This window comes from Formica exsecta, unplaced genomic scaffold (assembly GCF_003651465.1).
Source record: "Formica exsecta isolate Colony F162 unplaced genomic scaffold, ASM365146v1 scaffold2, whole genome shotgun sequence".
Classification (NCBI taxonomy): Eukaryota; Metazoa; Arthropoda; class Insecta; order Hymenoptera; family Formicidae; genus Formica; species Formica exsecta.
In genome coordinates, this window is record NW_021849297.1 from 1,719,895 (window position 1) to 1,733,337 (window position 13,443).

General features: G+C 36.0%; 1 protein-coding gene across 2 annotated transcripts in view; it reads right to left on the reverse strand.

Annotated features, from left to right (window-relative positions):
• Positions 1-1,319: 1,319 nt before the first annotated feature.
• LOC115234481 overlaps positions 1,320-13,443 on the reverse strand; it is a 66,710-nt gene continuing 54,586 nt past the window's right edge. The window contains exons 8-9 of one of the 2 annotated variants that reach the window (XR_003883921.1): positions 4,241-5,116; positions 1,320-1,455 (exon numbers count right to left, since the gene is read on the reverse strand). Coding sequence is in view for 1 of the 2 variants with exons in the window: in XM_029805601.1 (XP_029661461.1) it covers positions 5,095-5,116 (22 nt within the window). In the remaining variant the exon portion in view is untranslated. Of the gene's footprint in view, positions 5,117-13,443 lie in introns of both variants that reach the window. The other variant, XM_029805601.1, reaches the window with a different exon arrangement.

Here is a 13,443-nt window from a genome sequence, read left to right on the forward strand (position 1 = left end):
AAAGTTGCTGTGATACTCGCACTCTCATGAAATGGAGTCTGACACGCGATTTAATTATTCTTGATCGAGTTCCTGTTAATTCCAATTAAACAGTCTATTTTCTGTTTGGGGGAATGACACGCGAAGAAATCAAACTTGCCGCAAAAAAAATATGCCGCACTAATCTCAATTCGCCGAGAATGCGAAGAGATGTGCTTATCAATTTAACTTTTTCTGCTGCATGGTCCGACTAATATAAATGTTTAAATGAGAGCTGAAAATACAGCATAATATATTTTTTAATAAAACATCAAATGAGATGACGTTTATAAGTTCCGGTATTAATGAAAATGTAAGCGTTCTGGAAAAGGAATCCGAGCTTCTTAAGCGCCGTTGATTAGCAGTATTACTTTATTTATATATGCATTGCGGAACACACTTAAAAATACATCAAATACACTGAATTTGTAGACAATAATATGCGTATGCACCATTCTTCGCCTTCTTATCTTAAGCAAAGCTGTTCTTTTGCTCCCATCATATTATCATAATCATTTTTCTTTCTCATCTTACAATAATTATCACTACTGCATTCCTTTCTTACACTATTTTTCCCCGCACGAGAATCGTTGAATAAATAATTACAACAGTCAAATTTATATTAAAACGAATAAGTAAGTCACATTAAGTGTATGCTTAGGTCTCCTTTCCTTAATTCCGGACCTTATTACAATCTGATTACACTAAATAAAACAGAAACACAATGTATCATTAAAATTTCATGCTTTTTATATCCCAGCAATGTGTTTGATATTCATTATTTAATATCAATCACGAAAATAAAAAATATAAAATCGATTGCAATTTTGCGATTCTATGTGCAAATCAACGGTTGATACTGAGATATTAGTATCAATGTGTACTTTGTTTAACTTTGTTTTTAAATAGCACTTCAAATAACGTTATTCGTATAAGAATAACTTTGCAGTCACATATACGCAATCGGCGAATGGACAATTATTTTTAGATAATTTATTCAATAAAATATTTCAACACATATAGGGTGCGTTCGGGGAGACGCTATTAACGCTAACAGCGTCGTTCTATCTTTGTTACTTATTGAAAGTTGAACAAGGACAAAACACGCTCATAGCGCTAAAAGTGTGCTCCCCGAACGCAGCCATAGTATTTACTGTCGATTACTAGAGATAGATTTCTGTCACGGTATGTTTTCCAAATAAACTCATAAAAACTTATTAAGTATAGACTAACATTTTAAAAAATCTTCTCGATCGGTCAATGAGTAATATTTGTATTTCGCAATCAAGATTTTTTTTTTCTTTTTGCAAAAAAGGCACATTGCAACGAGATAAAATAAAACGATCCTCTTTATACACTAGATATCTCTATTAGTATATATACGTCAAGTATTAAATATTATTCTCCATCGATCGTTTCAGCTGAAATAAGTAAATTCTAAAAAAAAAAAAGAAGAAACAACAATCAACAATTATTTTTTTTTAGAGAGCTGGCTTCACAGAAAATTAATCGCGAACTAGTCTCTCCATATATACTTATGCAAAAAATAGATATCACGAACGATAAATGTATACGTGTGTACGTGTGGTGTGTGTGTGTGTGTATATATATATATGCGCGCGCGCGCGCAAATGTGTATGTGTACATACATATATAAAGACTGAATTAATCGCTATCGCTGACACCAATAATCTAATATTATACTTTATTATTCGCTTAAATGTGCGCGTATTTATCCACACGGCGCAAATATATTCTTATCTACGCAAAAGAGATGCATATTTCTAACAAATATATCTATAGGATATCGATTACATTATTAAGATTAATTTTCTTTAAAAAAATATGGCGTTAATACGTAAAGTTTGCAAGATTGAGAGCGAATCTGCTATGAGCAATTCGCGCAGCACCTAACATTCGTGAAATTGTCGAATCTCTAAAATTGTGTATGTACCTTATCAAAAGTATATTAAACGACCGACAAATGTGTAGGGATTTCCCCCTGTGAAATGTACGAACGTTAATAATCAAAGTACAAGGCGTGCAATACATCACGGCAAAGTACATTTTATCAGATAAAAATATTAACTTCTGATTGATTAAATTATCGATTAAATATAAATAAAAATCTTTCTTTCAACAGGATTGCTCGAATGCTCCATGAACGAAAAAAAGATCGCAGAGTTTCAAAATAAAAACCATATCATTAATAGCAGTTTGATGATCTAATTGTAATTATTTGGAACTTTCTCCGTAAAAACAAAGAAAAATCTATTTTTTTATTTTAGTTTCACTCTCTCTTTCTGTATATCAGTTAAGATTATCGGAAAATTATGAATAGCCATTCGGTTTCAAGATTTTTTCAAGGTCTCTGCAATATTTTTTTTGGCAAAAGAGATGAATGTTATATGTCTTTAGGCCAGATAATTTCATGTATTGTGCATGATACTTTGTAAAACACGCGTGCAGATCTATTCGTACATACTTATAATTAGCCGAGACGAGCACATATGCATACAAATGCATGAGCCAATGTGCTCGCCGGACAAACATATTGTACACGCATGCTACATACGCGAACGTAATGCACGCGAGCTTGTACAAGGTACGTCGTCTACGGCGACTACTATTGATGCTTCGCGATTTTGAGGTATTCTATGACGAATATCGGATATAATGTATCCAATGGGTCCAGATCGAACAAATAGGAACAATTAAGAATGAATATCAGTGAACGAGCATAGAAAAGCATTAACACAGAGGAAGGCGGACAAAAACAAAGAAGTGATTAAAATTCGTTCAGCAATGTCGTAATTTTTTTCACGCAACAAACACTATCATCTAATTCCATTCGTTCCCTTACCATTTTTCTCTTTAAAATGATAAAAAAGTTGCACTACAATCGCGTTTCCATATATGTAATCTGTGTCAAAATAAACTGCCTTAAATTGAGAATATGTGATTCCCTGTAATAAACAGGATGTCGAAAATTATAAGATATCGGTTTGCCGCTCGATAATAAGTCATGCTGTATGTTATCTTTGTACGGACATCTGACGCGACCAGTGTGTCACACTTAACAAAAGAATCGAAGGAAATATATGTATTTCGTGTAACGTATCTTGCAATGGTCAATTAAAAATCAATTGTCAAACCGCCGTTATGATATCCATGAAAACTTTCTCTTTTCACGATTTGCAAGGCGGAAACAGAATGATTTTCTACGCTCGAATGGCCGCGCCGGAATTGGCATATTTTCCTTCAAACACGATAAAAATGCGAGAATAAAATAAAAATTACCGTAGTAAAAGTTACCGTAGACTATATTGGAATTGATTCTAATAAAAAATCCCTCTAATTTTATTAAATAAGAAAAATATAATTCCACCAAGAGAAATATCGATCTCGAATCACTTATATATGCGAAAGGAAAATTAATCATAAGATAAATTTTCGCGTAAGACCTTGTGTTTACAAAAGCGCACGAGATTAATATGTAAATTAATTTCTCTGTTACAAATTAAGCAAGGCGATAAGTTCGATGTAACGCGGCGCGCATAAAACGTAAATTCATTTACGGAAACAAGTCATGAAGAGATCTATGATAATATTCAATCTCAAACTATGGATCAAATTGTTATTCGGAATGCATTTCAAACGCGAAGCAAAAGAATCGGAGAGACAGAGATAGATAGATAGATAGATAGATAGATAAAAAGGGAGGGGGAGGGAGAGAGAGAGAGAGAGAGGGACACTGAGAAAAAAAACAAGCAGAAGAGAATGAGACTACTATCAAAAAGAATTTTTCGATGTTCTTATTTGTATATTAATATGCTGTGAGCTGGAATAACCAGTTTTTGAGCAGCTGTTTTATTGCACCTCATCGCACGACTGACACATCCATCGATTTCGTTATTATGCGCGCAGATGCACTTGCATATAAACGGCAAGTTTTAATTATTGAGGGAACATAAATGGCCGCTAAATCACTGAATACGGTACAAAAAAAAATTTTAATATGCATAACGCGCGACTATGATTAATGCTTGTTGCATTAACTGCTTCGTTTTGCGATACTATTAAATTAAAAAAATTCGTTCTTGAGCATCGGACAAGAGACATATCTTAGAAAGAAATACTCTGCTAGAAAGATTTTACATAAAAATCTATCATCGACAGATTCTTAAAACTTAAATAATTAATCAAACTGTAAATATCTTACCGTCACTCACGCACATAGCTGCACGTTTCGTACCATCCAGTAACATTTAATAACACGTGAATTGAGAAAACAATATTTGCGATAGTCAATATATATGTGATATATCAATAAAGCAGAAAGCGTCAAAATCACCACAATTCGTCGATTAATTCGACCAGTGCCGCTATCGCTGTCGTCGTTGATGTCCGGTTTTCCACACGCATTGCATTGACAAAAATCTGCGAATAAAACTGTGTTGCTCACAATCAGATGGATTCTTTAGCGCGATTTGCTTTGACACGTTTATAATCACCCAGATGGAACGGTGAGCTCGCTGTTATTTTCTCCATTTTATTCTTGTTGCAAATTTAATATGAGCGGACACGCGAAGAAAACGCAAGAAATGGACTCGTCAAACGAGAACGAGTAATAAAGAGAGTCAAAGGCGCGACAGTGATATATCGCGATCTCTCGTTCTCCAGGATCTTGCTTAATCAAATTTGCAAAGAAATTACGCGCAAAGAGATAACCGGAAATTCTTTGCCCACCGGAGAAACTTCCTATTAAAGAAGCGCGACTACGGCATGACACAATCGAGACAATCAAGACTAATAAAGGACGGAAAACGTGTCTGGAAACGTCCCTCGGAACTGATACGGCGGCTTTCTCGTGACAAAAAGAACTCGATCTCGGTTATAAGTTGCTCGGTCCATCGAATATACACAGCGACGTTGACACCACGAAATGTCCGAATCTCGACCTAGAAATGATTAAATTTGTTATATAAGTCCACCGCTCGTCTCAATAGCCGTCTTATCACTTCGGAGGCGGCGCAATTTTCTTTGGATTTGACATGTTTTTCTCCTCGATTTGCTTCATTGACCATCGGTAATCGGTCTGAAAACAAAAATGAAAAAACATTTGATTAGTAAAAGACTTGTATCGTATCAACTGTACAAAATCCATTATTATATAAGTTTAATATTTCACATTCGCCTTAATATATATTTTATTCTTCTCGTTTTAATTAATTAAGCCGCTGAAAATTATCGTCATCTCATTAATATACATAATAAATAATAAAAGCGTAATATATATACTCAAATAAAAAAATGATATCGTTTATTTCTTTTCTATATATTTGTTCTTCATATATTTCTTTTTAATATTTTCTTTTTAATTCTTACTCAAATTTAGATGAAAGAGATTGGCCATATTATTATTTTCTACTCTTACCTTTCGTATTATTAAAGTACAATTACTTTCATATCGTATTTAAGTACATACAATAAAGTTGTATCAAATTAAACGCCGCAATAGCAACTGCCATATTGCTTACGATCATATTCCCAGCGCATAATTATGATAAACGTAAACAAATTAATCGCACTGTCTTATGCAATGAGCTTTACGCAATACATCATGTATTATTCTGCGACGCAGTTTCCAAGATTCAGAAAACGTGAAGTAATTTGTATGTGATCTATTGAAAATGTAAAAAGATCGATGCAATATGTAATTTATATATTCCCTTCTGTCAAAAATTTATTTATTTTTAAGCAAGTAATAATTTTAATTTAGCTATAAACATTTTTTAATTATCGGTTATTTTAGTATAAAAAGTTATAATTACTACTTTAGTTACAGCACTAACAATGAGATTAAAACGCTAGTTGCGACAGAAAGATAAAAAATATTACAACTTGTTTCTATATCATCAGAAACACCGTTTACTTACATTGTTATAAAAAATATCTTCCTATAGTTTCCCTATACTTAAAAAGAGAAAAAAAGAGATTGTCCGTCTCTTGAAAAATTATAATGTAGAAATAATTACTCTCTCTGTCATTTAACGTTGATATTAAAAAGCGATCTTAAACTTAAACCAGTTATTCGATGTAAACGATAGGAACAAACTGATGTAGAAAGAAATGTTGAATTATCGAGTATCGGAAACCACCGGCTGGGAAACGAAGCCGAAGAGAAGTTAACGATCGTCATGTCGACTTATACGGCGGATATTAAATCGAGACATTTCTCATTCGAAAAGTTTTCTCGGAGAGACGAGCGACGGTGAGGAAACTTAGCGTGATGCTCTAAAGATGCGTCAGATCACGAATGCGAGAGGAGATGGACAAACGGTACACGTCCTTCGTCGTAAACGAAATCCACTACGAAACGGCAGTAAGAGGGGAAGGAACGGATAAGAAAGACAGAGGAGGATGATGCCAGCCAAGGGGTAAGAGAAAGAGACGACCAGGACCCGCGAGGAGAGAGGAGGAGATATATTATGTTCGCTAAAGCAATGTTATACCAACTCGAGAACTGGCGAACTAGCCGACAGTAAAATCCATTTTATGTCTCCCTCGTAAAGCCAGTCAAATGAAACCCGGACTTAGTTTTCATACGTGCATCCACCATGGCGGACTCGGTTTCCTGCCCACCGCGGCGGAGAATCGTGACAGACTTTTTCAAAAGTCTAGACACATCGGTGCCTTGATCGGACATCAATCGGACAAATCAATTTTATTTGCCGAAAGCACTCGATCGCAGCTTTACCCACGACAAGTTACCCGACAAGGCAATTCTTTTTTATTTTTTTTTTTTTTTACTTAAGCATCTTCAACATCGCTGTATACACAGAGAAATATTATCTGAAAAGATTTAAAAAAAACGCGAGAATCTGAATTAAAATCACAATTGTAGAAATAAAATATTCATGAACCAATTAACTGTAAACTTTAATTAATTAAAAGATATTGTTAATGCGTGTGAAAAAGAACATTTAAAAATAATATAAGTAATAATAAAAGGATTATACGTTTTACAATAATACAGAATCATAAGAATATCTTTCGTTAAATTTCCTAATTCATATGTCTGTTAAATAATAAATTAAAAATATAAATAAAATTAAGATAAATAAAATATTGTGTAAATACAAAGAAATGGCGGTATCAGCGGTATACAACTACATTGATAACAAAATTAAAAACCTGACGCGTCGTATATTTCGATTGAGACTTCTATCTTATCTGAGAGATACACGAAACCGCGTAACTTGTAAACAAAGAGCAGTGCAAGCTAGACACTAAAAAGCTTGACCAAGCAAAACATCGTCCGGTACTAAAAGCTGGTCGCATCGTAAAACACGTCCCGCAGACATAATGTCTCGAAAGCGTAGTAGCGATAAAGGCCCAATCCGCATCTCGTAGAATTGACTTTGAAAGGATCTTTTCTAGACACCGTAAACTTCTCCTCAGGAAGAGGCATCGTTTTAATCGACTCTTTTGTTTGTCGATATTGCAATCGTGTCTAAAAGAGTCGTCGATAAAATTTAATCGTGATCCAACTAGGAGAAGAATACATGAGAGACGAATGCGTATATAAAGTATAAAAGCGACAGCATATAACTTCAAAAGAAATCTTAAATTGTTATAAATCAGGTAACAGTAACAAAATAGAAAAATTACTTCGCAAAGACAAAATATATATCCAATGGAAAAAAGATTTACTGAATTATTTGTTGCACGCGCGATGATCTGACATTAGTCACCCGTCAACGTTTACACGGACTTAGCCAGCTGACGATGCTCGAAATATTATTTCCACTCGTAAAGCGATCCCTCTCGAACGATCGACGGTTATTCTGATGCACCATTTCAGGGACGAGACCGGTGTTACGTGCTCGTTCCCGGTCGTTTCGCAATACGCAGATTTCTTCCCGTCTCATTCTGGCTCGTGGATCCGTGCCGGTATACGATTCGTTTTCATGGGGCTTTAACCGTCTGTGCCGCAGTCTTTTTTTACGAGGTTCGTCCGAGTGCCAGCCACTTTGTTAAGTACATGTATCTATAATGACACGACGAGTGTAAGATCTACTTGTGTTAAGTGGATGCGAGCCTTTAAGAGAGAATGTACGAGGACCGATTGCGAATGCACGAGAGCTAATATAGTCGCACTTTTTCTTTACACACAAGTTCCTAAAGCACAATGACGAATCGAAATGCAGCTGAACGTCTCGTCATTGTAAATATGGAATTTTTTATGCCGATATATTATGCGACTCATTATGCATTCTCGTAAAAAATAATATGCGTAACGATATATAGTCGTGTATTTCTAGAAACAGAAATATTAATACGATTATCTTGCGCAAATCGCACGTATATTATATAATGCACTATATAAAGTTACATAATAAAATTCTGTTAGATGTAAAATTGAAATATATATCTAAAAGGATAAGTTTCAATATTGATAGTAATAGCAAATAATAAATATAATGATGTAATAATAGCCTAAAAAAAAAAAGTTTCGATCAGTTATCAGTATAGTTCATGTTTTTGTTATTTTCAAAAGGCATTCTCTCCTCCGGGATTGGAGTGTCTCGTAAAAATATGATTTACAGCTATACCACCTCGAACAATCTCCTTACGTGATAATCCGCGTTTCATCTCGTTTCGTCGCAACTTTCATCGATGATTTTCGCGCGCGATTCGATCGTATTCGATCGATTTAACGGACCACAAGAAGAAAAATTAATAAACAAGAATTATCGATCAAAAGCTGATTTCGTGTCTTTCATAGAAACAATTGGTTATTAAGCGAATTTTTTCTGACTTCTTTTTCAATTTCGTGAGAAAATCTACATACGGTTCACATATTCGAGGAGAGAAGCTTTCATCGATGAAGAGTCTCTATTCCGGGGGGTAATCTAGGCAGATATTCCAAAACAAACAGTGACTGCTTGGAAAGTCGTAAACAAAAGGTCTGAGGAAGAGACTTCCAGGCACGTAGCTAAAGTGAAAACATTCGCGACGGTTGCGGAGACGAGGTAGATGGAAGTTTATCGTCTGCCAGTAAGTGCTTCGCGGATTCTCACACCTTTACCCGTGCGTTACTACCCTTGACGAGGATTTAGGTGGGCAAGAGGGAGAGACCGTAAAATCACCGTGGATACTTGAAATGATATCTATCTACTCTACTTTCAACGTTAACGCCAGTTCATTCTACCGAAATATTGGCGAATAAATGCTCGTCTTTTCGCACTTTCGCGTTCAGAATTTTTATATTATTATTGTTATTATCTTTATACTAGAGCTGCAGTTTTACTACATTTATTTCATACTTTCGACGTATATTTCTAAAATAATAAAATAAAATAAATAGAATAAAATCAATTCTATCAAGCTCATATGTGTGAGGTATTTAACTATACTAATTCGATATTTACAATAAAGAGAAAAAATTTTTAAGAAAAAATTGTTAAGATGTATATATGATACGAATATCGGTATCCAACTACATCGGAAATCAATGAAGCGTGGATTGTAAGAATTAATAATTGCAAAAATAAAATATAAAAAGTTACGAAAAATTATACGGTTAATACATGTACATTAGACATTATATTTATAACCCGCTATTATATACGATTAACAATAATAATTGACAATAATAATTGACAAGCTAAAAATATTAAAATGGCTCTCTCGTTCTTGTTCACAAACATAAGACTACCCAAGTCAGTTGCGCAAATGATTTGTTTATCGATGGCGAGCGCAGATCGATAGAAAGCGCAATCACCTTCATTAAGAAGAAACGAAGAATTCTGAGTGAACCTCGATGTCTCCGCTCGCCATAGGTAGGTACATCGTATTTTATAGAAGCCCGGTTGTATATTCGCGCGTATGACTTTAACTGTCGATGCCGACTTCGCCTGTATTTCTTCTCAAGTTTTACTGGCGCTAGGTCGACCGCTCCGAGCCGTAAACGTCAGTCCTCGCTAAAACCCCGCATGCCGGGTTGCCAGGTTCCTTCCTCAACCTTCTCTCTTAGCTGCCTTCTTCTCCTTCTTTTCCTTTTCTCCGGCTCTTTTCGCCTTTCTCTTGCCTTCGAGCAACCGACGTCTTCGGCGAACATCATGTGAACTTATCCGACGATTCTATAGCCGCTGGCGTGGTTGCTGAAGAACGTCACTCTTGACGAGTACACCGACGAGGAGGCTTACGAGAGAGGAGTCTGCAAAGGCAACCACGCTCTCTTCGCATATCTCAAGAAATAAAACCTCGTTACGGATTACATGATGCGAGTTATATCAGTCGATTTGTTTCACCTTGTGCCTTTCTACATCGCGTTAAACTTGGAATATCGAATCTCGACAAATTGTGAATCATTGATAGTAATAGTGAATAGTAAGAGCATCCTTTCTCGGCAAAGAAAAATGTTCCGCGAAGTGTGTAACCGGTCATTAGCCACAACCAATACAAATGCGCAAAAGGCATTTTAAAGTTCATGGACACAACTTATGCACGCGTCCGCAGTGACTACTGCAATTCTAGGAATAGGTGAGAACTCCCCTTTTCGAGAAGTCTCTAGCAGGCGACCGGGCGAGGACGTTTTAGAGTCGACCGGAAGACGTCGGTACCCGTCTCGAGGCTTCATTAAGAATGCAATATGACGGGTTTTTTGCCGAGCAAGAGAATGGAGTGGGGTGCGCGCGAACCCGCGGTCGGTCGCTTTTAAAAAAGTTACGACGAGGTTTATGGGGGTTTAATTGTAGCCCGCAACTGTGGTTAGAAAGTAGTAAAACTCCTTTTGCCAGCGAAATCGTAGCCTGTTACACTGCTTAACGCTCTCCAGTTCCTGGTTACATATTTGAAGGACGATATGTGTGTGTGTGTGTGTGTGTGTGTGTGTGTTTGTGATGAGGAGGAAGAAGAAGAAGAAGCGGAGATGTATTCGTAGCGGCTCAAGCACTTTGGCGTTGCTTATTATTGCTTTGTCTCGAATGAATTGTGCCTTCATTTTCAAAGAGACTGACAGTCGCTATCAAGGTCAGCGATTGGCCGATCATTATCAGTGATTTCGACGATGGCGTCACGTCGTCGGTATAGACGAGATAATTGCGCAGGATCAATGTGTAATACAAACTATTTATAACGACTGGCATCGCAACAGGCGATAGCGCATAGGAATATAACGAACGAAAAGAATATTCGCTGTAAAAAATATTTCCGTAAAAAAACATAGTATCATTTCGGAATTTAATATACGTACGAGGATTTGAAGAACAAAAAAAGCATAGAAACCTTATGTAAAAGATATAATTTCTGTAACGCATATTCTTATTACTTACTTTTATTTTTTTACATTATATTTTATATAATATCGATCCCTCACCCAAAACTATATATCATATCCACGAACGGAAATTATTACTGATATAGTTTGTTAGAACATACGTGTTCTCAAATATCGGAATCGAATTGCGCAATACGCGTTCCAAAATTATAGCTCGCAGCGGATACTTATATCCGTGGCAACGTGCTTTCCTGACCATGACACGTCGCCGTTTCCTCTTGACACGTTTCCAGTAGATTTTCTGTATTCGCAGCCATAAATTCTGCTCACGAATTTAATAAACAGTGATTGATTGATTTATGTTTTTAATTAAAATCGTGTAAAAACTATTTTGTTTTACTTCTTACAATTAACACTGCAGCACACCAAATAAAGATTGTGAGTTTCCTCGAAATTTTTACTAAATTATTTTAACCAGATTATTTATTCGATAAAGAATGAAAAATACTATAAATACTTAATGACATTTTAGTTGCATAAATTTATTTTATTATATCTCGTCTAAAATACGCGAAAAAACAGAATCATATTTGTAAATATTGCTCAACGAGAATAGCTCGTATAACATTTATAAAAAATATGTATATAATACAAGAGTTCACAAAATGCTAACAAGAGTAACAATGTCTGCAATTATATGAAAGAATTATCAATAACGCGCAACATGATCACAATCGCATAAGTTCAGCCAATGTTAGCGCCGATAAAAAATAATACTACGATTTTTTACGTTATTATGCATTAAGGGCTTACTAATGATAGACGAGTTCTAAGGAAATCATTAGCATTTCGTCGAGGCATGGAAGTCGACTTAGTGCTTGTCACATAAAGTCTAGTAGTTTACCGTGCATGGAGCAAAATGAGTGGGTGACTGTGGTGCGCGCTTCACTTACGACTTTGCGACGATGGAGAACGCAAAAGGGGCGGTAAAAAGAACAAGAAAACAGTGACGATGATGACGAGGTAGGTGAAGGCAGTGTAAAAAAAGAGAAAAAAGTGAGCTGTAAAGCGAACCGCGTTTACGACCGTCGTTAAATTCGCTCTGACCGACCTGTCTGATTACATTGATGCTGCTTACTGTAAAAGCGGCACTAATCTTTCCGCCAAACGTTCGCGCAACTATTAGGGGACGATCACGAATCCTCATTCTCTTTGCTTACGCGACATTAAATTGACGAGGATCGATTTTTCTGAGTCGAGAAGAATATTATGTATTTTTTTAACAATTACCGAGAATATTTTCACAAATTAATTTACGATATGGAGAAAAATATTAAAAGAAACTCTGTGTATCATATTTTATACGTGAATGCATTTTGCAGTGATGCAAAAAGTATGAGACGAGCGAGACTGAGAAATGCAGAGTTGTGTCTGTATTAGTGGAGCGCAAAGTGACACGCGGATCTTGCAATTCGCGTCGCGAAACATTCCAGCATCAACATATAACGGCCGACAGAAACGTCATCCGTGAAACGTCGTCATGGCCTCCCGCCAGAAACGCTTATCGTTTACATTGAAGAGAAAAAGAAAAAAGATGCGTACGCGTACTACATACCAACGAATTCCATCGCTCGGTCTCCACTAGTCGGAGAGTGAGGTCCGACAAGGGGATCAATTTACTTTCAACAGCCCTAATCATGGACTGGAAGCAATCAGTATGCCGAGATAGCCGACAAACCTCGCCGACGTTTTAATTACCGCTTCCATTTTCATATCTTGAGTATCGCCGCGCGGCGTTTAGCGAGCCGTACATTTTTACGCGGTCGTTTTACGACCAACCGTTACGCTGTGATGTTGATGCCTTCTCGGTTCTAACGATGGAGTGCATGCATTCAATAAATCTGGATTTCTCCAGTATCTCGAGAATCGACGACCTTGTCTCAGTATATCAGATAGTTTATACGATAAAAGCAATCGTTTTATTTCGCAGGGCACATTTTTTTTCTGGTTTTAAGTGTTCACGTGCATTTCTACGTTGATAGAATATTTACTAATAATACAATTTAATTTCAAAATATCAACTGTTATTAGATTGCAAGACATTCGCAAAATATACATAAAATATACAGTGAACTGCG